This window comes from Melanostigma gelatinosum (genome assembly GCF_949748355.1).
Source record: "Melanostigma gelatinosum genome assembly, chromosome: 15".
Classification (NCBI taxonomy): Eukaryota; Metazoa; Chordata; class Actinopteri; order Perciformes; family Zoarcidae; genus Melanostigma; species Melanostigma gelatinosum.
The window spans coordinates 16,598,671-16,624,628 of NC_136648.1; the positions used below are offsets into that span (position 1 = coordinate 16,598,671).

A 25,958-nucleotide genomic window follows, 5' to 3' on the forward strand; every position below is an offset into this window, starting at 1 on the left:
TATAATGGTAACGATTGTACCTAAGTGAAGTCATTCTTCCATTCCGTCTGCACCTCCAGCTGCATTTACACAGACTTCAGAAAGGAATTCAATAAAAAAAACATATTTTTGGATGAGAAGGGTGTCTGTCATAATAATATGGGCCATGGTGCATTTGGGTACATGTACATGGAGCCCGTCTGGATCATTTATGTCAACACTTAGGCAATAGACAAACACATTCCTGTTGGCTGACGTTGGCATGGACAAACAAGTCCGCTATGAGGTTAAAAATTAACTTTGGGCCTTTATTGACCGCCTGTTTGTGATATTAAATCCAATTCAATTTGATAAAAAAATATGCACCATGTAAATTTTCTACAAATGATGTAGAGTGCACAGGTAATCATTTCAGTTGATATTCAGTTTTAGTAGTACACATGCCCAAACACATTTTCAGAAAATGAATCAGTCAATTTGTTAGACAATCAATTCATCTTCTCTGTCATTTTCCAAGTAAAAATCAGGAACATTTTATTGTTCCAGCTTCTCAGATGTGTGAAGCTTCTACTTTTCTAGTCATATCTAATAGTTGATTTAATATTTGTGAGATAATTACTGTTTGTTGAAACTACAAGTCATTTCAATATGTAACCTTGAGCTTTGAGAAATTATATTTTTTACTATTTTCTTACATTTAACAGCGAAAAAAACGATTAATCAATTCGTACAGAAAATAACTGTCAGATTAGTCGACAATGAAAATACTTTGAATGCCAATATCCCCCTATCCATTAATCATGGGTGCAAATGAGCAGTCCTCAGATAAAAGCAGAGTACAACATCTTTATTTATGTATTTTATTAGCTACATCATACTTGACAATATGATTAAGGAAAGACTTTAACACGAATCAAATGGTAACTTGTCCTTTTCAGTAGACTCTGAGGTTGTGAAGGACTTAATTCTTAATGTTGGACTAGTACCACTACAGGCTTTGTGAAATGCATGATATGAGTACGTTTGTGAGATATAATATATTATATTGTACTTTGAAAAGCAGATTAAGAGGCAAGGGTTGATGAATTGATTCCAGCTCCTGTATCACATGACCAAGGAAACGGCATCAAAATGTAATTCTCCCGGAAGTTACCCATGCGACTTCGAGGCGCACCGGCTCCATACACCAGAAACATCGCATTATGGCCTCGCTCTGAGCCTCCTGATGCGACAGTTGTGTACATACCTTACCGGCAATCCGTCACCATCGACGCCTTGATCATGGACCTCCGGTCCAGAGGCTTTTTTCGGGGCCATCGGAATTGTCATTAGTGCTCCCGAATTACTATATTATTTGATTTTGAGCACTGTCACTTTTGCACGCCCGGGGATTTAAACCGAAGTGACAGTAGTAGCACTCACCCCATCTGCCGGTCAGCTAGCTAGCTCGCTAAGTCAATAGCCAAGAAGGGCATCACTTTTCTTTTGGAGTAAAGGACAAGGAAACTACAACACCACTACTTTCAGTAACAGAAGACTGACCAGAGGCTGATTTCCCGAGTTCCCAACATACTCAGTATTGATTCCTGGTAAGAATAAACCATCAGACGGTAGAAATAATAACTTGAAGTACACCCGAGCTTGGCTTCATTTTCGTCAAAGGCATTCAGGCTAGCTAGCTAATGCTAGCTGGTTGAACAGGCCCTACTGGCTGTCAGTGACTATAGCTAGTTTGCTAATCTTGCCCAAAATGCTAAAATATGTGACATCAAATACATCGGAATGTCTTAACGTTAGTGAAAATGTGGGTACTTAATATTGTGGCATTATTTGTAGCTGCGTGGCTAACGCTAGCTGAAATGACAGGTCCCTCGCTCTCGTGGCTAATCTTCAATTGGTTAACAGTTACCACGAATGCTTCATGTGTTAACGCTAGTTAGCTCTGACGCTTACTGGGGTTTAAAGACGATTTTCGCCGGTTGAGAGCTGACGTGATGATTGTAATGGTTTGACAGAAAACCTGATGTCATTTGTTTTGTGATCATGATATTGGCTCAAGTTTGATGTCAGGTTGATGGTTTCATCTGCTCGCAGATCTGGCTGGGCCTGTAATTAAATCCACCTCGTAGGACAGGGCTGGGCTGTTATCCGACATTAGCTTCACTGTAACCTAATCGCTTTCAAGTGTTGCAACGTTATGTCTAGGACCGGCTTATTTGCTGTTCTCGAGTGTCGATGAGTCAACATGTTGTCCTTTGGCACAGTAAAACCATCAAACTGAGCTATGTACTTTAGAGTTAAATGTGGACTCAACGTTCAGCCACGTAGCGTAACTATGCAAAATGTCTCTGGTAGTGGGACACGTAACGTCAGTGTTAGCCGGCTAGTTGGCTAACGAATCTAACCTGCTTCGGCCGGGACTGCTGCCTTGTTAGCGGGCCAGTAAAATGTCCTTTCAGACTTTAACTTGACTAAGACACAGTGGGGACATTTTCCGAGACTAGCTGTCACATTTAATGACAGTTCATAAGACCGGTAGCCATCTCTGCTGACAGAACCATCTGGTAGGTTAGTACGTTAATGCCCTGTCTAAAAGAAGCATCGCGTAAGCTAACAGCTAGCGACAGTTCCTGTGGCAGCAGGTCGATGACAAGTCTGCTAGTGATTCTCATCAGATTCGATTCATTCCAGTATGTCTTGTTATTCCAGCATACATATACAGCCGTAATTCATATTCATGCGAAAACTACATTCGGTTTTGAAACGGATATCGATGTGACGTTATTTGAGTAGACTATGTGCACATGTAGCTAGCATGAACAGGGGGCATGGGAGCCACTGTTAACACAGTACATGAACTTTGACCTGAGGTATCCATTTTCTTAAATTCACTCAATACCAGACTAGTCCAAGTGATTTGGTGGCAGGCACATTTTGTTCAGGCATGATCATTTAGGAATGTGTGTTTTTTTTCTTTTGTAAAGTCCCCGTTTTTAAAGAGATTTAATAATAGCCAGCATGACCCCATTTCTAGTCAGTTAGTTTTGGGTGGAATCCATTGCTATCTTGAGCAAGGAATCCACAGATGATCTTACCATGCAATATGCAAGTAACCAACCTTTTTGGGAGGAGGTGGCGTTATCATAGGCGGAACCACAGACCACACCCTCACTGTTGGTTGAATGATGCCACACTTGAGGTTCATGTCTTACTGTGTTATATAATATATAACCTGTATGACTGCAATTATCATATGTAGATAATAACTCTGAACTGAAAGCAATTTCCTCTCAATGTCTTTCTTTAACACTTGATGAATATGCCTAATTGTTCATCTTTTTTTAAATATTTCTTGTTCCTCAGAAAGGCTGGCAACACAAGGCCACCCTAATGCAGAACCATAAAAGAACGTGAAATGAACAAACCACCACAGCCTATAACGGGACCTACGTCTGTCCCTAACCCTTCCCCATCCCCTGGATTGACACAGGTGAGAGCAGTTGACCTTGTAGAATTTAAGTTGTTTTCTTAGATTAAGGGTTTGGTAACATCTATTCTTCCTCCGTTGTCTCCTTTCAAAGGCCGCCTATGGTCCTGGCCAGCCCCCCTCTCTTGTTTTTGGGACCCCTCCACCTCCACAAATGAACTCTGCACCACAGCCAAGACAGGTAAAGTTCATCCTGTGTTTTTGTTTCATTTCTGCTGAAGTTTTTGCATTCAATGTCCCAAGTGTGGTATATTTGACCTTGTACGGGAACCTTCCCATTCCTATTCTTTCACAAAGACTTCTGACACGGCTTCTTCTGCTACAAGGCTTTGGCTAAATCTGTGTGTATGTGTTTTGGCCTATTTGCCTTGTTTCTCCTTGAATGTCAATCTTGACTTCTTTCCTCTCTTCTGCTGTCCTCCCAGTTTGCTGCAGGCCCCCGTACTTTACACCAACAGGTACTAACACCCCTCACTTTCCCTTACATCCCCACTGTCTCCTTAGTGTAATGCATGCTTTCAGTTCCACATGTTGGACTATTGGATGAGAACGCTGTAGTGTTTATTAGATGAGGTCACTCTTCCCGAGGTCCAGTAACATTGAATTCTTTATTTCATTCTAGAAATGCATATTTTTCAAGTTATCACAATGTTTTAATAGCAGAGTTCGCCCAGGCCTTACTTGTTCTTTATTTTTCCTCCACATAACTGTTTAATATTAAAGTAAATTGATTTAAGGACCTGCAGCATGCTAACATAGTTCCATTGCCCTCAAAGTCATTCTTAAATAACTCAAAACTGGGACCAGCAGGACTTGTAGGAGATGTAACTTGCCGACCAGTACAGATTTGCATGTGGTTGTTTGAGCTTACTTTTTCATGGCTGAGATATTTTGCTGCTGCCTCTCATGCTCTTCCTTCTTAAGCCTTGTGATCTCTACCTTCCACATTGTCTCTTGTCTTCATTTTCACCTTAATCTCACTCCCTCTCTTGCTCTGTGCTCATGTGCGTGGCTGAAGGGTGGATACAGAGCATTACAGGTAACAGCTTTTCTCTTCGTCCGTCTCCCCCCCCCGCTCCCTTACCTTGGGCTAACCTCGGTGTAGCAGGGAGACATGACAGTCAGTACAATTTAGACTCGGTTGTAACCCAAAAACTGAACTTGCTGTACACTTTGGCAGTTGCTGTGCGTCCTTCCAGCTCAGGTTAGGAATGTGTGCGACAGGACACACACACACACACAAGCACAACACATGGGTTAGGACCACCACCCTAGTTAGGACACTAAATGCACACACAGAGCAACAGGTTGGCTTGCGCTGTGGTAAACTCTTCATCCTTCTTCCTCCCTCGTCTGTTCTCTAGAGTTACTATCAGAACCGACCAGCCATGGCCACCAGCGCTCCAAGGGTACAGACGAGTAGCGGCCCGCGACCTGTCGGACCCACTCACGTCTACCCGCCCACCTCCCAGATGATGATGATATCCCAGCAGCAGCTGTCTTTTGCTGGCTCCCCTCAGGGTTACTTCATCCCCCCTGGACAGGTTGGTTCACATTAGTAATGACCCATTTGTTAAAACGACACACATACGACTGGGCTTTCCAGTAACCTGCCGAAATGATACCGAGTATATGCTCATCATATGATCTGCGACATGTTAATAACTGTAGATGTTCTGTTTGGATAGGAGAGAGTAATGGCTCCTACAGAGTGAGCGTTATTTGAAATTGTTTAGGAAGCCCTACTGGAGTTTCCTGATAGCTCAATGTAGCTGGTTTTTGCTGCCACGGAGAAATTACATTTTTATGAAATTTAAATGAGTCAAAAGCAATTTCCAGATTGGGGGCCGACTCATCTGTCAAGCAGCCAAGAATTCCCTGTGTCACAGAAAGTCCTATTGGGAAGCACGAAAAGGCAGAAAAATGCAAACCGCCAGAGAAACTCAATCGGTCTGCTTCCAAGAGCCTGATGGGAGAGTGTCTCCCATCAGAGCATGTGACTGATGCACCACACAATGACGAATTAGATGCATTTGAAAGCAAATTTAGACGAGCTACGCAAATGTGAGTTTCTTATCTTCCAAAAACAGGTTTTTAGAAAAGGGGTCTCATCTTTTTTTGGGGCCAAAACAGTTTGTTACTGTGATTGACCGGACGCTCTACCAACTTAATTGTCCCATTTATTGTCGTCGTCTCTGACTCTTTATTTTGTCTCTGCAGTACCGGACCCCATACATGCCTCCTACTCAGCAGTATCCTGTGACCAGCGCTACAGCAGGCTTCTATCCGGGAACTAGCCCTGCTGAGTACCCTGCGTATGGTAAGAGTTTATGACCGACACCAGCAGCAACCAAGCACAACCGTAAACATGGAGGGTAGTCGGTTAAAAGGGGCGACGTCTTGAACACCAGAATTTCACAGAGATTTTAAGTTGAAGCATGTAGTTTGAAGCCCATGTCCAATTTCACGCCCCTCTTTGCCCATAAGGTATCGCCGGGTGTGTCGTGGTTGTGCTTCGCTGGTTGGTGTGTTGTTCATGTCTTTCTGGGTCAAAACACTGCTGTATGTGGTGGACTGCCAGTTGCATGTGGTCTGGCTTGATTCTGCTTTGGCCTTCGGTGTTCTTTCTATCTGCAGTCTCACCGGACACTGCCTTACGGGTTCCATGAAATGACTTTGAGATAAGAATTTTGTTCTTTTGCTGGATACATGTCCGTATAAACTCTTCAGGTGGGATTTGACATTAGGAGGGATCAAATTTGAATTTTTAACAAAGTATCCAGGAGAAAGACCGCAGCCACTGCGCTCCTGCAAAAATTCTGATTTTTATTGAAAGATATGCAAAAAAACAAACAGTTGACATGAGAACAAGATGCATTCAGGGACACGCGTTGAATACGTTGTTCATTTCATGGAACCTTTTTAACACCCTGCTTCCTCTGGATCCTCTCATTAACTCATTCTGCATCTGTCTCTTCCTGCCCTCTCTCCTTCTTTCCTCCCTCTCCCGTCCCTCACTCCCTTCCTCTCGTTTGCTGCGTTGGTTCAGATCCCTCTCTTGCTGCGAGGGAGAGGCGGGGTGGTGGGGGGAGAGGGGGCGGGCGAGAGAACGGCCGTCTCTCTCTCCACGGTGCTCCTCTCTCCTCCCAGCGCTACCCTGGTGAGTAGTGTGTGTGCTTGTGTGTTGGTCAGCAGGCTTTAGTGGCAACAATCTCTGTGGCACTTCCTGTCTCTGATAGCGTCGTAAATGTGTTCTTGACTTGTACATGCAAATGGTGTACAAAGTGAAGGTCGCATACATACAAATTATTCATTCTACTATAAATATCTTACCAACATGAATAATGCTATCTTGGATATTCCTTTTCCCTCTTAATGATGATCATACCACCAGACAGTACGCCTTAATTCATGCTCACCGTGTCAGTGCGGTGTAGGTTACATCAGGTCGTAGGAGTGAGCCAATAACATAAAGGCTGAAAGCAAAAACGCACTAGCCCCTGAAATCAGTCTCGCCCTGATTTACTGCTAAAGACCAGCCGCCCGCCTACACGGGGCCGATGGTGAGATGTAAAGTCTATCTGCAGATTTCCTGCTAGCTGGGCCAGAATTTCCACCGTAACAATTTCATATACTTCAGCTTTTTTTTTTATTCAATGATGTAGTTCATAGGATCACTGCGAAAGAAATCATGGATTGCAAGTTTCTTGATTTATAATCATAAGATAGCAAGTACTGTTGTCTGTGTTCGCTCAATACGCGGCACTGAAACAGGCTACTCCTGCCCAACCTTCAGTCTGGTAAAAGCTCTTTGTGTGGATTTGTGGTTTTATTTTCCTAAAGGACTCTTCACTCCATTTTTGCAACATGTGTTTTTCATTTTTATCCTCTGTTAAGGTAAAAGAAAAACGAGTGACCTACACGATCAAATGGCCTTGCGGTGTTTCAGAAAAACATGTTGAATATAGAATTTTTGGTCAAAGCTGCGGGACACAGAGCTTGTGACTCCCGGCTGGACGGTTGTTTGTGTGAAGCTGCGACTTTTAAGTATTTTCTTTTCATAAATGCTTTATTTTTGTTGTTGTTTCATTCTACTACTACAGCAGGGGCATACTATCCAGCTCAGCCGCAGTACTCCCCGTCTGTCCAGCCGGCATCGGTCATGATCAACCCCGCCCAGCAACAACAACAACAGCAGCAGCAGCAGCAGCAGCAGCAGCAAGCCCCGCCTCCTCAGCAACCACCGGCGCAGTCACAAGGGCAACCAAAGAGGGAACGCAAACCGGTAGTGTGTTGCAACAAAAGGGCAGCCCGCCTCTTGTCTGAGGTCAAAAAAAAAAATAGAATAGACAGAAAAGAGTATTGTTTGTTCAGTGTGGAACTTTCCCTTTTACCTGAAAATAACAATAGTATTTATCATGATGGGTGGCGGCTATAGATCCTAAGTGACCGCATCCATACATACCGTCTGTGTTCTAATGTCGGATACGTGTTTCGTGGAAACCTAACCAATATTCCCCGTGTCTCCTTATAGATAAGGATACGAGACCCCAACCAGGGCGGGCGTGATATCACAGAGGAGATCATGTCAGGTGGAAGGTCCACCACCACACCGACTCCCCCACAGGTAAGAAGCCTTCTGGGAAAACCCGTTTTTCTCCACTCATTTGAAGGGAGCATGGTCGTGTCCGACGTTAAAGGCGGAGTTTATTGTGAGTCTTAAACTAATGACTTATGTTTGTTATTCTGAGATAAAGGTATAGTTTTAGAAATCTAAATCATGAGCTGTTCTGTACCGACGAAATGTACCGTCTGTGTGGAAAGTAGAGGACAGACAGTTTTATTGTTTAAAAACATGTCAGGAATTTTGACTTTTGTTTTGTCTACATTGGCAGTGTGCTTATCTGACTGCCATCATTTTTCCAAACGCGGAACCAAAATGTATTCAGTTTAATGTATGAATGAATACTATTTAATTCCACATAAGAACACTGTGATTTAGAAGAAAATAAATTTCATATGTTTGGTTCGTATGAACAAAAGACACAGATAATTGTCAGCGCTTAGATATTCTTTATACACCTGCTCCCAAATCATTTATTTTTCATAGAGCTGATTGCATGTTTTCATGTGCTAACATCCTATCATCAGCACTGAACAAACAGTACGGCGCAAATGCACACAAATATGTTCTGGTGCTGTGATTATACTTTCAGGTTATTTTGCCTCGAGTGTATTGAGTTACCGGCTGGGTTGGACAAAAACAAAATGCAACACAAACAAAATACACAGGACCAGTTGAGTCTCAATCAACACGTCTTTGAAGCAGTTTTGACTGAAAGTGACAGTCATTTAATGACTACATTAAACTCGTATATTTAATTCATAAAATGGTTGTATATCTGTGTAGCAGACCTAAAAAAATACTGTCTTCTGCAGGCCTCTGCATCAGATTTAAGTCCTGCACAGACCAATGGTGAAGTTACACAGCTGGCCACTACAGTGACTAGAAGAGGTGAGTACAGCGTCTCACTTTTGGTTTACATAAAAAATGAAAGATGCCTGTATTCCACATATTCCTTATGGTGATTATTTCATGCGTTTCATTCACCAGATGAAAACACTGAGCCCCCTGCTAGCGCTGAAACCCCACCACCTCCTGCCACAGCGAATACAGAGCCTGCGGAGGAGGCCAAACAGGAAACGGACCATCAGATGACACCGCCTGCTGAGTCAGCCGCACAATCTGTGGCCCCGACAGCTGCTGCTGAGGTGCCATCCCCTTTGAATGAGGACCTGCAGTCTCCCTCTCCCCTCCCTGCAGCAGCAGCAGCATCTACTACTACTACTCCTGCTGAGGCAGAAAATACAGTCCAGACTGAAGTTGGTGACACGGTCGACGCTCCTGTCGGCCCTTCGGCATCGTTGGCACCACAAGAGGCGCCTGTCAAAATGGAAGAACCACAGGCGGCCCCAGCTCCAGCTGAGAAGGCACCCGAAAAGGAGGAAAAGAAAACTGAGGAAGTGAAGGAGTTGGCGAAAGAGGAGCAGGTGGCCAGCACTAAATTGGAGCCCGCAGTTGAGGTTGCTCTAGCAGTTTCTCCCGTTAAAGAGACGAAAGCAGAGACGGCTATGAAGACAGAAACTGAAGTCTCTCTGCCTCCACCCTCTGCGCAGGAACCTGCTGCTCCACAGACCCAGACCGTCCCGAGCTCTGAACCTGAACCCACGCCGGCTGAAGAGGCAGAGCCTCTTCTCTTCAACGGCCTTCCCCAGGACACGGAGGAAGTGTCGGAGGAAGTGTCGGAGGAACTGTCTGAGGAAGTGTCGGAGGAACTGTCTGAGGAGGTGGCATTTTTAGACACTACGCCCCTTGACAATCCGGATGCTTCTCAATCTCAGGAATCCACACCTGTGGCTAAAACGTCAATGCCTGCCCTGGAGGTGGAGGTGGAGGAGGAGGAGGCGGCGTCGGCAGCAGCAGCAACTGAGGAGGAAGCAGCAGCGGAGGAAGCAGCAGCGGAGGAGGAGGAGGAGGAGGAGGAGGAAGCAGCAGCAGCAGCACCAGCGGAGGAGGAGGAGGAGGAGGAGGAGGAGGAGGAAGAAGCAGCAGCAGCAGAGGAAGAAGAGGAGGAAGAGGAGAAAAAAGACGAGGAGAAAAAAGACAAGGAGAAGAAAGAGAAAGACGAGGATGCCCCTCCCGCCTCTGTCAGCTGTCCTACAGAGGAATCCACTATGCAAGGTAGGTGGAGTGGATTCCTGGCTTGCATTTCTGATCGTCATGTGCGTTGTGCTGGATTCTAATGTCAACACCGTGTCCTTGTCTTGAAGCTGCAACATCTGTGCCAAAGAAGAGGAAGAACATGAAGGAGTTGAACAAGAAGGAGGCCATTGGAGACCTCCTGGATGCCTTCACAGAGGTGTGTAACAGTCCAGATGACAACATGAAATGAACACGAGGTCACGGTGTTCAAGTGTCTCAGCAGTTTCAGCTGTATCAATAATGTTTTGTAGGATATTTAATACCAAAACAAACTGACGGGTAACTGGGTCATCATACTTCTTCATCTCTTTTTGTTTTTGTGCCGCAGGAGCAAGAAGCCAAGCCTGCCCCTGAACCCTCGTCCACTCAGGCCGACCCCGTCCCTGTTGCGCCACCTAAACCTCCCGCCGAGGTTCCAGATGAGACCTGGGAGGAGAAAGAGGACAAGCAGAGCTCAGGACCTAAAGCCACACCTGAGACAACTGACCAGAAATACCAGTACAAAGAAGGTATGCTTTGATTTAAGAAGAACGGTCAGTCGCTCCCGCTGTTTTGATGTACACCTGTAGCTATGGTTGTTATGCACACAAAAATCTGACTAGAGGTGCATAAAAAACAAAATATATATAAAAAAAACATGTCTCGTACCTTTTTCAGAGCAATGGAAGCCGATAGACCCAGAAGACAAGAAGCGGTACGACAGGGAGTTCCTCCTGGGCTTCCAGTTCATCAGTGCCAGTATGAACAAACCCGATGGACTGCCCTCCATCAGTGACGTGGTCCTGGACAAGGTAATGTCATTCATGTGGGACATTAAGGAAAAAGAATATATTGAGATAGAGGCTGCATGGAAGTTTTTGTTAAGCATTTTACTGAACTGTTGATCTCATTAGCATAACTCGTTTTTGAACATACAATGGTGATTATTATAGAGGATGAGGAAACTTGACGTCCATCTTGTCTCACTGGTAAACTTTCCTCTTTAACTCCAGGCGAACAAGACTCCAATGCGGCCTCCTGACCCAGCTCGAATGATGAATGTTGGTCCTGACTTTACGCCCTCGTATTTGGGGAACCTTGGCAGCAGATCGGTGGGAGGACCACGAGGCCCGGTGAGGAGAATTCTTGACCCTTTTGATTATGGCAATAATAATAATTCCTTGTTTTGTGCCTTGCAAAAGCATTCACCCCTCTTGGCATTTCTCCTATTTTGCATTTCAACCTGGATATTAAAATAGATTTTTATTTGGATTTTTATGTAATGGACTGAAACAAAGTAGTCAAAATTGGTTCAGTAAAATGAAAATGAAATTCAATAAATGTTCACAAATTCTAAAGAATACATTGCTGAATTACTTACTTACTTTTTTTACATGTGCAATTGTTTTTTTGCTGGTCCGTCTTCGGTGCTATGTTCTTTAACGGACTTAATGGTGCTCTGTTTAGATTAAGCGACAGATCATGTGACACCTGCACACTGGTGGACTTTATTTAACTAATTATGTGACACCTGAAGGTAATTGATCGCACCAGATCTTATTTAGAGCTTCACAACAAAGGAGGTAAAATGCGTATGCACAGACAACTGTTGCGTTTGTTTGTTTGTTCATTTTACTTCACCAATTTGACTTTTTTTTGTTTAGTTCCATTACATCAAATTAAAATAAAAGCCATTTTAATTCCAGGTTGTAATGTAACTAAAAACCACCAAGGACTGAGAATACTTATGCAAGTCACTGTATTTGTTTTGTTGTATGAGATTTATTTTCTAAATGTGCATCCCTCTCCTTCCCTTTTAGCCGCCTGGCCCACGTCGCTCCCAGCAGGGTCAGAGGAAAGAGCCGAGGAAAATCATCCTCAGCAGCATGTCCCACGGCGAAGACGTGCAGCTCAACAAGGCCGAGAAGGCCTGGAAGCCCACGGGGAAGAAGTCCACTCGAGGCCGCGGCGCGGAGGATCCCGAAGTTGAAGACGACGACCCCGAACAGGCCAAGACTAAGGAGCTGTTCAAGCGCCTGCGCAGTATCCTCAACAAGCTGACCCCTCAGAAGTTTCAGGAGCTGATGAAGCAGGTGACGGACCTGACGATAGACACAGAGGACAGGCTGAAGGGAACCATTGACCTTATCTTTGAGAAGGCCATCTCAGAGCCCAACTTCTCCGTGGCCTACGCCAACATGTGCCGCTGCCTTATGGGGGTAAGACACTGATGAAGCACAATCTCACACTCGTTTGTTTTTATAATCGCATGTTTATAGTCGAGTTTTTCAGCCATATAATTATCAGCGACATGAAAAACGTGTACTCAATAAAAATGTTAAAGTGTACTCGATGTTTTCCTCCTCCAGTTGAAAGTCCCCACCTCAGACAAGCCAGGCGTTTTTGTGAACTTCCGCAAACTGCTGCTCAACCGCTGCCAGAAAGAGTTTGAGAAGGACCAGGACGATGACGAAATCTTTGAGAGGAAGCAAAAAGAATTGGAGGCTGCCAAAGAAGTAAGACATGAGCTCTTTTTTACCGTCGCAAGCCACCACAGTGTTGTGTTTTCGACGAAACCGGTCTCGTGTCTGCCCTTAGGGAGAGGAGCGGGAGCGCCTGAGGGTGGAGCTGCAGAGCTCCAGAGACCAGGCCCGCCGCCGGTCACTGGGTAATATAAAGTTCATTGGGGAGCTCTTCAAGCTGAAGATGCTGACGGAGGCCATCATGCACGACTGTGTAGTGAAACTACTGAAGAATCACGATGAAGAGTCTGTGGAGTGTCTCTGCAGGCTGCTCTCCACCATTGGCAAAGACCTGGACTTTGAGAAGGCCAAGGTAAGTAAAGTGTGAACACGCAAACATTTTACACATTCAGCCTCCAGGAATGACTTCTTTTTTAGTATTCGTGATTCATAAAAGCTACTTTTATGTCTGTTTCCCCGTTAGCCTCGTATGGATCAGTATTTCACCCAGATGGACAAGATCATCAAAGAGAAAAAGACCTCATCCAGAATCCGCTTCATGCTACAAGACGTCATAGACCTAAGAAGGGTAAATATTAATGGGATATTGTATTAAAGAGCCGATATCAGGTGTTTATGGTGGTGACTAATGCTTAGAAATATTCCTGAATGAGCAGAATTGTTTTATACTGCGCGTGCTGTAACCCACTGGGATTATGAGTCGCGTGGGAGCCATGAATGTAGACATTAAGGATGTGCGTTGGAGCGGTTACAGACTGTTTGATAACCATCTTCCATCTCTGATCGACAGTGTAGCTGGGTGCCTCGTAGAGGAGAACAGGGTCCTAAAACGATCGAACAGATCCACAAGGACGCAGAGCTGGAGGAGCACAGGGAACACATCAAAGTCCAGCAGCAGCTTCTGTCCAAGGGAAGTGGAGGAGGTGGCGGCGGAGGAGGTGGCGGCGGCGGTAGGATGGGAGGGAACATGGGGGGCCGTGGCTCTCACACACAAGGAGGCGGCCGGAATAGCCAGCTTCAGGATGAGGGCTGGAACACGGTGCCCATCTCCAAGAACAGACCCATCGACACCACCCGCCTCAGCAAGATCACAAAGGTAACGCCCACATCTAACACGGACGGTTTCACGTGGTTCATTTACCAGCTTCAGGTTTTCACTGACGCTTGTTCGTATCGTCAAATGTAGTGTTTTTGTTTTGGGGTGCACTGTAAGGAATCACTCCCCGTCTCGCACACTTATTCTGCCGAGTCACAAGCCTTCACAATTAAACTGTCTTCAGTTGAACCTGATGATGTGCGACTGGCCTTAATGCGTCTGTAACTTGTGTGTTTCCCTTCAGCCGGGTTCTCTGGACTTCAACAATCAACTGTTGGCTCCAGGGGGGAAAGGCATGTGGGGCAGCTGGGGCAAAGGCAGCAGTGGAGGAACTGGAGCCAAACCAGCAAGCGGAGAGCCGGGTAAAACACCTTTTTAAAAGAAACACAAAAAGAAGTGTACTTTTAAGCTGTTTTAGTGGTTTGGAGAGTTAATCTTTCCCGTTCCTTTTTTAGAGACTGGTCGTCCAGCTACCAGCACCGTCAATCGCTTCTCAGCCCTGCAACAGTCCGGTTCGGTGGCGGCTTCAACTGACTCTGATCGCAGAGCTCCTCAGAGGTATTTAGCTGCAGATATTTCAACATCAACTGTCTTTGCCCCTGTTGTCTTCTTTATCTTTTTAAAGATTAAATAGCCTGTAAGAATTTTTTTGACATTTCCGTGTTTGTGCACGCAACCTGAGAGCAACCAGTTTAAGATTCGATTGGAATGTGCAACATTGTGAAACATGTGGACCTTTTTGTGTCACTTGCTACCTTTTTAGGTCGAGCTCCAGCCGCGAGCGTGGTGGCGACAGAGAAAAGGGTGACCGGGATCGGTTCGATCGCAGCGAGGGACGAGAGGGTCGTGACGGCCGGAGCACCTCAAACCAAATCACCAAGAGAAGCTTCAGCAGAGAGTCCCAGGAGCGCGGCGGGAGGACCGGCGACCTCCGGGCCTTAACTGAGCCTGTGCGTCGCGTGGCCAGCATGACCGACGATCGGGACCGAGGAAGCAGGGACCGAGGAAGCAGGGACCGAGGAAGCAGGGACCGAGGAAGCCGGGACCGAGGAAGCCGGGACCGAGGCAGCCGGGACCGAGGCAGCCGGGACCGAGGCAGCCGGGACCGAGGCAGCCGGGACCGAGCCAGCAGGGATCGAGGCAGCAGGGATCGAGGCAGCAGGGATCAAGGAAGCCGAAATCAAGGAAGCCAGGACCGAGGAAGCCGGGACAGGTCTCCAAGCAAAGATCTCCAAGGTGAAAAACCCAAAGCAAAAGTGAAGATTTGATATGGATATAATGGTATAAAGATGGAGGAAAGGCTGTGTACGCACAGAGATTGGAGCACTATTTAACTCTTATTGTGACGTTTTTCCTCTGCAGTTGAGCGTGAGAGCGCTCCAACTCCCCCACCGTCTCTTCCAAAACCCGCCTTGAGTGAAGAGGAGTTGGAGAAGAAGTCGAACGCCATCATTGAAGAATACCTTCACCTTAATGACCTGAAGGTACAAACATGACGCCGTGTAAACCTTCATTCAACACAGTGAATTGTACTTAAACGTCTGCTCGTTATCGGGCTTGACCAGCAAAATGCTTGGAATCTGAATCCGCTCTTTTGTGCGTCCTCTTCCTCCCGCTGTAGGAGGCGTTGCAGTGCGTGACAGAACTCAACAGTGCCTCGCAGCTCTATGTGTTTGTGCGGACCGGCGTGGAGTCGACGCTGGAGCGCAGCACCATTGCTCGAGAGCGCGCGGGCCTGTTTCTGCACCACCTGGTCAAGGCTGGGCTGTTGCCTTCAGAGCAGTACTACAAAGGGTGAGCTTTAACGGATTGAAAAGATCACACTGCTTTTCCAATGTCTGAAACCTTTTTTCACCTCTAGTGCATTCTGATTTACTCCTTACAGACTGAGAAGATTTAACTTATTTTGTGTTTTAAGTGAGATTGAGTGTTGTCTGGGTCTGTAGGCTAGAAGAGACCCTGGAGGCTGCGGAAGACATGGCCATAGATATACCTCACATCTGGCTCTACCTGGCTGAACTCATCACCCCCATGCTCCATGAGGGAGGCATCCCTATGGGACAGATCTTCAGGTGAGCTGCAAGTCAGCAGAAATGAAATGCGTCTGAGCAAGGCCAGTTTCTGTACATTGTCGTCTGTCAGAAACCGATACCTTTAATCCATTCCTCTCACCATGAATTACATCTTTATTTGGATTGTTTTTGGGGTTTTTTCCACTCAATGAGCCGTAGAGCAACATTTTCAGGGCGTTTGGGTGTGCGAACTTTGACACCAATTTCACGCATACAGCTTCAAACATCTTCTCCCAAATATTACAGAGGTGTTTGTAGTTGCTCTCGTCTGTAATTCCGTCTTCACTTTTCCTTTCACAACACTCAAACTTTGTTTCTTGGCGTTGAGTATAAACTGTGGTTTTAGCAATACATGAAACAGCTGAGTGATGGAATAGTTCATGGAAAGTCCGGAGCATAATTCAGCGTACGTGTGTGTTGTGTCTTCAGGGAGATCTCCAAGCCTCTCGTGCCTCTGGGGCAGGCCGGCGTACTGCTGGTGCAGATCCTCAAGTTGCTCTGCAAAGAAATGGTACGTCCTCCATGAATCCACCCGCTTGAGTGCGAACTTTCACACCCGTTTCATTTTGTTACTCATCGGATTTAATGTTTTTACCACCCGTCAGACCCCGAAGAAGGTCGGGGCAATGTGGACCGAGGGAGGCCTGAATTGGAGCGATTTCTTGCCCGAAGATGAAGACGTCAACAAGTTCGTCACTGAGCAGGTCTGTGGCTGAAGTAGTTCAAGACGGTGAAACACAAACGACTAAAAACAACCACTTAGGCTGTTTTTGGGGGTGAGACTATAGTTTGGTGGAGGCATTGGGGAAATAACATGAAGAGAGACAGTTAGCTCTCATACAGAGAAGGCTTTGAATGAAATTCCGTCATACAATGTGCCAATATTTGCCTTAAGTATCTATTAAATAGTTTAATTGCAGCAAATTATTGACACAAATGCCGACCTACCGGCAATACACACTTAACAAAGAATTAAAAGCCAACAAACCTATGAATAGATCACTTCTAAGACTATCTTTACTCTTCTTTGTTTGTTGCGTGATTTAGAAAGTGGAGTTCACCACAGGAGAGGAGTTGGAGTCGAAGGAAGTTGATGAGAAGAAGGTCCTCACTGGAGAGGAGCTCGGCAAACAGATGGAAAGACTCTTCCAGGACACGGCCGACAACCAGCGCATCAGAGACTGGGCTGAGGTGTGTTGCACGTACCGGTGGTGTGGCTCATGTTCTAGTTCAGACATGGAATATTCCATGTGGTTCCATGTGTTTTATTCCATATCAAAGTTACAGGAGTCTTTGAAGTGTCCCCTGTTCAACTGTTTTGTTCTTCGTCTTTTTTTCAGGCTAACTTGGACGAGGAGCAAACCGCTTCCAACCAGTTTGTACGAGCATTGATGACGTCGGTGTGTCAGGCTGCCATCATATGTAAGTATGACTCATGTGGAAGTAAAGGCTGTTGGCAGAAATGTGTCTTTTGTGTGTTCGTCACCACTGTTGGCCTGTTCATCTCACAGCGGCGGTGTGACTTCTTCATGTTTAACATGTTTTAGTCTTGCGATACATCGATGTTCCGTGATGATTAATCGCACCAACGCAAATCACAACAATGGGACACAAGACGGTCGGGTCCCAGTCTCTTGAGTTTGCCTCTCCTTGTTTCAGGTGACACCCCGTACAAGGTGGATGCACATCAGATCCACCAGAGGGCCAGCCTGCTGCAGAGATACCTGTCTGATGAGCTGAAAGAGCTGCAGGCGCTCTACGCCCTCCAGGCTCTGATGGTGCACATGGAGCAGCCAGCGAGTGAGTATTAATCTAATGGGAGAGGGGCCAGCAGTAATGTGCTGGGGCTAAACGCACAGAGGTGGACAAAATAACAGATACCTTGCCATGCGGTAGCCCGCCACAAACATTATCGTGTTTTATTATCACCAACAAGCGGCACAAACTCGACTGTATGAACTTTTTCCTCCTCCTCTGCAGCAAACGGTCTCTCATTACATTCAATGTCAGATCAATACTGACCCCTGTCTCCTGTCTCCGTAGACCTGCTGCGGATGTTCTTCGACGCCCTGTACGACGAGGACGTCATTAAAGAGGAGGCCTTCTACAAATGGGAAACCAGCAAAGACCTCGCGGAGCAAACGGGCAAAGGTGTGGCCTTGAAATCAGTCACCGCCTTCTTCACCTGGCTCCGCGAGGCAGAGGAGGAGTCCGACAAGGAATAAAAGACTGAACTGAAAGCTGCCGCCCCCCCCTCAGGCGGCTGCAGAGAGTCACAGACACTATTGCCAGAGAGGCAGACTCAAATCAATCCTCAATGAGGATAAATCTTATTTTATTTTATTCTTTGAGGGATGGACTCAGAAAACAATCATTTCTCTCTACCCCGCTATCCCTCTCTTGCTTCCTCAGTATGTCCCCACCTGCTTGTCACGGCAAGTGTCCTCAGCAAATAAACTTGAAAGCTGACGCAGCGGGATTGCTTGTTAACGAGGTGTGAGGTATCCCACGTTACTACGAAACTCTTTTTCTCACAAAAATACAAACCAACCGGCTGCTTTTATGGTTCTAGATAATTCTAATGCCTGACGTCCTATCTGATCTGCAAGCGTAAAACCACGCGGTGTAGTGGGTTCCCTGATACGTGGGTATCGTCATGCCATAATGTGTGTTCAATCCAAACTCGGCTCTTATGTCTTTGTCTCTTACTGGAGTGTGCAGCATGGCTGAAGTGTGTTTCTATTAATGATACAGTGGACGAAACGTCGATAGAAAAACAATGTACATGAACTCGTCTGGATTTGATGGATGGAGTTTTTAATGCAAAGGCCGTCTCGTTTCTCTTCCTGTTTCCCCCGTCATGAATTTTGGGAGGGCAGAAACACGGATTGGTGTTGACCTTTGACTACTTAGGGGTGGTCTTAATGCTTCCTCTAAGCCATCCGCTCCCATCCCCCAGTAGTGAACCACACGGACTCTTCATCTTTACCTCTTCTATACTTAAACCCGAGCTGTCGTAGAGGACACTTAATGACCCAATCACCGGTAAAACTTGAAATCGACAGAAAATTGACTTGATGAAAATATATAAAGTTACAAAAAAAGAAAAAAAAAACACAGAAATGATCCGAAAGCCTTTTCTACTTTAAGTGGAAACTTATTTCAGGAGCGTTCTGTAAATATATAATAATTAAAAAAACGTTTTTTTCAGTTTTATTTTTCAGAAACGATAAATTGCAGTGTATACTTTTCCAACAGAAACAGCAGTTGTCCAGATGCAGAGAGGTGCTTTAGATAATCCATTGATTATTAATTGTGGAATTTTGTAAATATTTTTTTTGCTTCCTTTATTTAAGAAATTATTGCTTCTTTTGCATCGGAAACTGGAAAGATGAGGTAATGGAGCATTGCAAATAAAGGACTTCTTAAGAGTGAGTGTGTGAGTGTATGTGTGTGTGCGTACGTACGTACGGCTTATCAGCCATGATGTCACCTATGCAGTAAAACTATGAAGCTTGAACCACAATCATATGACAACTTTAAATGTCTGAAAAGAGTCCGAAGATATTCAACATAGTGTGTTGATTAATCGACGAACAATTTCAGCATTAATAATTTGCCTGGCGCTCCAGATACAATTCAGCACTATTGCAGACGTTAACTTCGTTTGTGGTATTGCAATGAAACAAAATAACGTTCAGCAATATGCACCATGCAAATGAAATGGGAGATTAAAAATCTTTAAATTATATTTTCTCACAATGTAAGACAACTGTCTCGTGGCCCTTAAAGAGTAACACTTGGTTCAACTCTATTTAGCAGTAATAAACATTACGTAGGCTATACTTTTCATAAATGATTTATAATACGTTACAAAGTAGTTGTAAGCTATTTTAAATGTTTATTATTGTGTTGGTCTAAGATAACTCGGAATTGTAACGCAACCATAACGCTTGTGTATAAACACAATGAATGACAATATAGTGAAACACCGTTTTAAATCATACAATAAGTGTTTATGAGAAGTTATGGTTGTTGAAATACTGTACAGTAACTAACTTAATATGTCCTTTGTCTTCTTACAACCACGTTACACTGATATAAATAGTTTAAGTGTTTGAAATACCACAAACCAACAGAGTGAACGTGGGCTGGTCGGTAATCCAGGGTTGTGTGCACGTCTCGTTTTATTTTTAAATACGTCTCTTGTTCTGGGCTACGTAACTGGACAACTAAGGTCAAATTGGCATGATGGCTGTTTTTCTTTAATTATTTTTTTTAAATCACGAAATTATTTTTGGATCCTTCCAGCGGTTTCCGTGATCTCAGACTGCAGTAAATGTCCACACATACACCGCATGCCCACCCTGCATGCGTCCTGTTGAGTCTGTTGATGACTGCAGATGTGTGCGGTGATGTTTGTTTATAAATAAATACAAATCAGCTGCAGTGCTTTCCGGGGCCAAACCTGCAGGTTACTGTATCTTGGTTTCATGGGGAGGGAGGGGGGGGGGGGGGGGGGGGGCTTGTGTGACATCGCCTTGCGTTGATGACGCGCCATCGGGAGGCATTTGGACAGCCTATGTAACCCATATACCGAGCAACAAATGGTGCGTCTGTGCTGGAGACCCTGATGCTGGAGTTTGAGAGATGTTTCCGCCGACTGAGTGGCATTAATGATCCGCTGCAGGGGGACGAACCGCGCGCTATCATCTGTTGATCGGATTGGAGACAATTGAAGCGCATTATCATGAGCCGACGCGGTCCGATTTACAGGTAGGTACCGAGAGTCGTTGTGGGGGGGGAGGTGTAATTACACGCACACGAACGTCGTTAGCGCCGTGGAGGTGCATATAGCGGGCAGCGTCTCTCGGCATCGCTCCCGTGTTGTTTATCCGATGCAGGTATGAAGCTATTGGTATGCAGACGGAGACTTCGGAGGTTGCCGGGAAACCCGCTGCTGCATCCGCGCCTCTCGTGCGTTATTTCCCCCATACTTGCACGCTACAGGCCTGCACCGATCAATGGCGGGGTGATGCGTTGTTCAGTCGTCAGTGTGTCGCTTCTGTTGAGAGAAACAAAAACACCATCAGCACTGCAGCTCCCTCCACCCATGCCAGATACAAGGTGTTTTGGCTGCAGTCAAACTGGCTTTACTCGATCCCACTTGTTGGTCAAGTCACACCACTGGCTGTTGGACATGTTTAATCCATCCATGTCAAAAAGGCGCACAGCAGTCTGCCTCCGCAGGGGGTGGACGATATAATCCAAACATCTCATATAAAGAACTTGATTACAAGGGCAAACGCTGCTACACATGTTGTTCGGATTAATGCCAATAAGCAGCAGTTCTCAGCTGGCAATCAGCGTGTTGAAGTGGGAGTTTTTAAAAGCAACATCACACAATTAAGTGCTCCAAAGAGGCAAAATCATGTGCAGGTGGGCTGGTTTAAAAAAACGGCAAATATCAACAGTCAACTAATTATTATTTCCATTAGTGTTTAATTTGTCATTTATTCTTCTATAACTTTAGTCTTTAAAGGTTTAAATAACTATTTAATCTTTTTTTTTGGGTGGAGTTATGAAATTAATATGTTTGTTGTCATATGACCCAATATAATAAGTCATTTAAGACATCCAAGATGTGTCTCAGGAGGGAGCGTTGCAGAGCTCCACATGTGTTTATCAGTGTTGAGCATGGGGGACGTCTGCAGAGCTCCCAGATGTGTTTTGCAGCTGAAGCTCAGTGTTTGAATGTCACCGGAGCTTCATATCACTGCCTCCCAGCTTTCTACCTGCCTGAGTGCCTCTGACACACAGTTACTGTCATTTTTTACTCTAATGTAAGCTTTTTAACCACCCGTCAGGAACCGCCTCTTCCTCAGCTGCTTTGCCGTTCTGCTTAAGGATATCTGTCAAGTCATGCACTCGCTCACAGTTGTTTTCAGGCAACATATTTCCTGCTTGTTGAAAAGACTCACCTGTCCTAAAAAGGAGACGTATTCCAAGCACCTCCAGCAGATTTAGCTGACCCACCAGGGGCCAGCTGCATAAAAATAGACCGAGAATGTGTCTTGAATATATAAGTCAAGCTACAGACACGTAAATGTACCTGTTGAACAAAGCTGGCCTTTGAGTGACTGTAATGTAAGACTGACTGAGATAGCCTGTTGCACAATTCATCAAGGGTGAAATAAGACACTTCACAGAACTGAAAATAAGCTCAAATTGATGAAAAAACAGTTTGCAAAAATGAGCTTAAAGTAATGCGTAAAGAGTGGAAATAGGTAGCTAAAGGTCAGTTGGCAACCTGACTGATCTTCTAACAATTTGATGCCATACAGAGCTCTTACCTGAGTGGTGACTACCTTTCTTCCCTCAAATTCATTCAGTCTTAATATTTATGCAACAGACAGGCTTAATCAGACTAACGTCAGTCTGACCTGACAATCTAAGACCACCCTAAGGTCTAGACTAGTCGTAAACTAAGTTTATGCAACTGGACCCAGCTCTACTTGGTGACAGTCGTGTGTGTGAATTTGTTTTGGAGGCGGAGTAAGGTGAGTAGAAATATCACTTTTAATAAGGATCAGGGGTGAGTTGGCCTGGCTGGAGCTGGTCACACGCCATATGTTTGCCCTGTCGCATGGAGACTGTCACCACTACCCTTAATTAACTCTCCGACCGCCCTCAACCCCCAACCATTGTAACCGGTTTCAGCGGCTTACTGTGGCTTTAGCTTCTGTGCAGTAAATGTAGGGCATGGCTGTTTGTCTGCCTGGCGGTTTAAAGCCAGCGAGCCCAAGCTGTGTGACTTTTAGTTGTGACACTATCTCTGCATGTCCACGATGAGGCTGAGATCCAGGAGTAGAGACAAAGAGAGGAAGAGGTAGGAAAAGTCTTTTTTTTTTTAAATTATTTTATAAGCAATTTAGAGCTTTGTTTGGGATGAAGCATTTACTTTGGCATAGAAGTCACAGCGGTGTGTTCGTCAGTATGTTTGTCCTGTGATTCATATTTGAGCTTTTCATTGAGTTGCTATTAGAATGTTCCTCACTGCGTAAATATTGGAAAAGTAAAAGTGTTTTGTGGAACATTAAAACATCTGACTGGTGCTGAGTGTGACACCCAAAATGTGGACAAAACAGAACTTATGTGCTGCTTTGGTGCAAAACAAGTAGTTTTGCTAAAAATGTCTTGCAGGTGAAATTCAAGGAGCGTGAAATGATTCCAAAGTCAGGAAAATCCCCAGCAGACTCCAGGAAAAGTGTCGGCATCCATGAGTTTGCAGCACTTGCCAGATCCTCCTTAAATGGTAACCTTTTTACTTTTTGGTGTGTTTTTTTTTTTTTTTTTTTTTTAAACCGTGATCAAATGTCCAAGTTCAGACTCTGAACCCTACCTCTCTGTGTCCAGGTATCTCTCAGGCAGTGAGGGACCATGTGACCAAGCCCACCTCTCTGGCTCAGGGCCGGGTCGCCCACCTCATCGAGTGGAAGGGTTGGCCCAAACCTGCCGGCCCCCCGCCAGCCGCCCACTTCAGCTCCTACTGCCATCTGACTGAAGGAGAGAAGGAGGCCCGGTTCGCTGCAGGTATTCATTCCTGTGACCTTTTAGCCAGGGATATGTTTTGAATCCAGCTTTTGAGTGTGTTTGTGTGGGCACGCGCATCCTCTTACTTAGCTCGGTTTAGCTCCGGCATCATCTCCCTGTCTTCTGTCATGCACCTAATCCCCGAAAACTCCTGTATGTCAGTGGTCCGCTCCGCCCACCGTGCTGTCTCTTGGGTGATGGCTTGTCCTGGCAGCAGATGGTGTCTTATTAGACACTCTCTCAGAACACTTCACTGCCCACCAATCGTACAACAGCCCCTGTTGTTTTGCTGTGACTCATCCTCTCTGGCGCCGGTGACATCGGCGTGGTTTGATCTAGAGAGCGAATAAGTGAGAGAGGGAGGGAAGTGAAGTGCACGGTGACTGTACATCATGTAGATCATAAAGGTAATTTCTTTGATCAGTGTTTGTCGACTCATCGACTGTTGGATGGACAACATTTTAACGTTAATCATCTTGATCATCAATTAAGCGATTGAGACACTTTTCAAACAAAAACTCTGATACCAGCTTCTTAAATATTATTATTTCTGGCTTTGCTTTGCTCCGTATATTGTCATAAACTGAATATGTTTGCATTTCGGACTGTTGGTAAAACCAAATGAACAATTTTAAGATGTAAATAAACTGCAGATGATAAAGCCCTACTTTAGAGTCATTCTGACAAAAACCTGGCATGTTGCCAAAACAGATTGTAAAACAAAAATGAACAACTTCCAAAGAAGAGACAGGGCTGCAGTATTATTCCACCCTTGTTTAATGTACTAACAAAAACACCAGAATAATCACACTTCCCTGATCTCGCTCTATTAAATTCATTCTTTCAGTGATTCCCATTTAACGACAAATCGGAGGCATCAGGAGGTAATTAGCCAAATGCAAAAACCTTTTTTCAGACTTTTAGAATTTTATTAGAAATGTTCAAATAAAACCAGAAAGAAAATCCCGCCTTTGGTTTAACTGGTCACACCCAACGATTCCTTTTTGTGAAGGGCTCATTCATTTATTGAATGTGTTCCTGCTAGGAGTGGCTGAGCAGTTTGCCATCGCTGAGGCTAAACTGCGTGCCTGGGCATCGATAGACGATGACGAGGAAGACTCCAACGATGAGGACTCCCCCACCAACGGACAGTCTCAGACCTCCTCCAGCCAGAGCTCAGGTATCCACAGTCGCCACCATTTATCTCTTTCCATCACTCATCGTCTTCATTACTGCATCTTCACTGACGGACCGCCTCATCTTCCCCTCCCCTCCCCTGATTGTCCGACCATCTCCAGGTGTTCTGACTTTTTGCTCCTCCCTCAGACGCCGCCACGTCCAGTCCTATCGACGGAGCGCCGTGCCAGCCTGATGTCGAAGGCGGCAAGGCACCGCCCTCCGACGGCCCCCTGTCCTCCAGCAGCAGTGACCCACATTCATCGCAGACCAGTTTGCCTACTTTACCCAGCGACTGCATGAGTCCCGAGGTGGAGGAGGTGGAGGAGGAGGAGGAGGAGGAGAGACCGGATGGTCACGAGGAGCGGCCGGCCCTTCCACAGGAGCAGCACAGTGAGGTGTGCATCCTCCACAAGCCGGAGTGGAGGCCTCGTCCCAGGAGCAGCAGGTTCGACTCCTGCTACTCCACCTCTCGCTCCGAGTCTCCCGGAGAAGAGGACGAGGAAGACGAGGACGAGGAAGGCAGCGTGTTTCACGAGTCTCGTGCTTGGCATTCCAGCCGGAGGAGCTTCTTCTCCGACCGGGCTTCCTCTGGAGTGGCGTCCTGCGATGAAGAGGAGGAGAGGGACGAAGTAGAGGAGAAGAAAGCATATTTGATATGATGTGTTGTCCCATCTTTATGTCTCTTTGAGTCTGTGTTGATTCTGGATATGACATAATCTGTTCCTGCTTTCACTGTAAACCTCTCTCCTCCTCCTCCTCCTCTTCCTCTGATCATCTCCTCTCCACTCGCTGCCTTCCGTCTCTCATCCTCCAGGCCTCTCATGCACTGATCTCGCTCCGCTGTTTGTCACTGCTGTAAACGGTGTAATACAGTGTAGTGGAGAGTTCAGCTGGAATGTAAAGCTGTTGTTCAAACTGAGTTTTGTACATTTCTGTGAATGTGGTGCATTGGTTTTCTATGGATATTTTGGAGTGCCGTATGTGTTTCTGGGTCATGCTGTGTCATGTGGGTCGGGCAATGTTTGATACTGAATGTCTGAATGTCTTGCTTATCTATAAATATGATTTGTTTTTGAAAGATTTTGTCTCTTTTTTTTTCGACACAAACAAACTGAACATGCGAGGAAGAAACACAACGTATCTTTTCAAGGTGTTTTTCAAATTTAATCACTCACTCATGTACAAAAACAATTTCATGTTCTCTGAAAAATAACAATGGCTGTTGGATTTCAAATGCATAATTCCTCTATGTACAATAGCATGTACGTAGCTCTCATCCGTGTATTTTCATATGTACAAAGCATATACAGGCCAATGCCATATAAAG

The 25,958-nt window shown here is 45.4% G+C and overlaps 2 protein-coding genes across 5 annotated transcripts; both read left to right on the forward strand.

Moving 5' to 3' along the window:
- Window positions 1-1,159: 1,159 nt before the first annotated feature.
- Window positions 1,160-19,294, forward strand: eif4g1a (eukaryotic translation initiation factor 4 gamma, 1a). Of its 4 annotated transcripts, none has more exons than XM_079285114.1 (31): window positions 1,160-1,568; window positions 3,343-3,469; window positions 3,561-3,647; window positions 3,892-3,924; window positions 4,831-5,010; window positions 5,687-5,786; window positions 7,570-7,793; window positions 8,001-8,093; window positions 8,906-8,981; window positions 9,081-10,208; window positions 10,298-10,386; window positions 10,558-10,738; window positions 10,887-11,020; window positions 11,222-11,341; window positions 12,029-12,427; window positions 12,578-12,724; window positions 12,807-13,043; window positions 13,155-13,259; window positions 13,482-13,787; window positions 14,032-14,149; window positions 14,243-14,345; window positions 14,551-15,023; window positions 15,150-15,271; window positions 15,409-15,581; window positions 15,734-15,859; window positions 16,289-16,370; window positions 16,465-16,563; window positions 16,907-17,050; window positions 17,200-17,281; window positions 17,519-17,659; window positions 17,903-19,294. In XM_079285114.1, exons 2-31 carry the CDS (start codon window positions 3,395-3,397, stop codon window positions 18,082-18,084), a joined length of 5,559 nt encoding a protein of 1,852 aa, XP_079141240.1. In that variant the 5' UTR covers window positions 1,160-1,568; window positions 3,343-3,394; the 3' UTR covers window positions 18,085-19,294. The 4 variants fall into 4 exon arrangements, with proteins under 4 accessions (XP_079141240.1, XP_079141242.1, XP_079141241.1 ...); XM_079285116.1 differs by having other exon boundaries at window positions 7,570-7,751; XM_079285115.1 differs by lacking the exon at window positions 3,892-3,924.
- A 1,248-nt stretch (window positions 19,295-20,542) lies between these two features.
- On the forward strand, window positions 20,543-25,641 carry fam131aa (family with sequence similarity 131 member Aa). Its single transcript, XM_079285135.1, has 5 exons — window positions 20,543-20,635; window positions 23,063-23,174; window positions 23,276-23,452; window positions 24,498-24,632; window positions 24,779-25,641. The coding sequence occupies exons 2-5, from the start codon at window positions 23,084-23,086 to the stop codon at window positions 25,288-25,290; spliced, it is 915 nt and encodes a 304-aa protein (XP_079141261.1). The 5' UTR covers window positions 20,543-20,635; window positions 23,063-23,083; the 3' UTR covers window positions 25,291-25,641.
- The last annotated feature ends 317 nt before the right edge of the window (window positions 25,642-25,958 follow it).

Excerpts from the sequence above, each read along its gene's own strand:
- fam131aa (XM_079285135.1), top strand. The coding sequence starts at position 23,084 with ATGATTCCAAAGTCAGGAAAATCCCCAGCAGACTCCAGGAAAAGTGTC. Across the intron at positions 23,175-23,275 it reads TGCCAGATCCTCCTTAAATG|GTATCTCTCAGGCAGTGAGG; the intron begins GTAACCTTTTTA and ends CTCTGTGTCCAG. Across the intron at positions 24,633-24,778 it reads CTCCTCCAGCCAGAGCTCAG|ACGCCGCCACGTCCAGTCCT; the intron begins GTATCCACAGTC and ends CTCCTCCCTCAG.
- eif4g1a (XM_079285114.1), top strand. The coding sequence starts at position 3,395 with ATGAACAAACCACCACAGCCTATAACGGGACCTACGTCTGTCCCTAAC. Across the intron at positions 3,470-3,560 it reads CATCCCCTGGATTGACACAG|GCCGCCTATGGTCCTGGCCA; the intron begins GTGAGAGCAGTT and ends CTCCTTTCAAAG. Across the intron at positions 17,051-17,199 it reads GCATCAGAGACTGGGCTGAG|GCTAACTTGGACGAGGAGCA; the intron begins GTGTGTTGCACG and ends TCTTTTTTTCAG.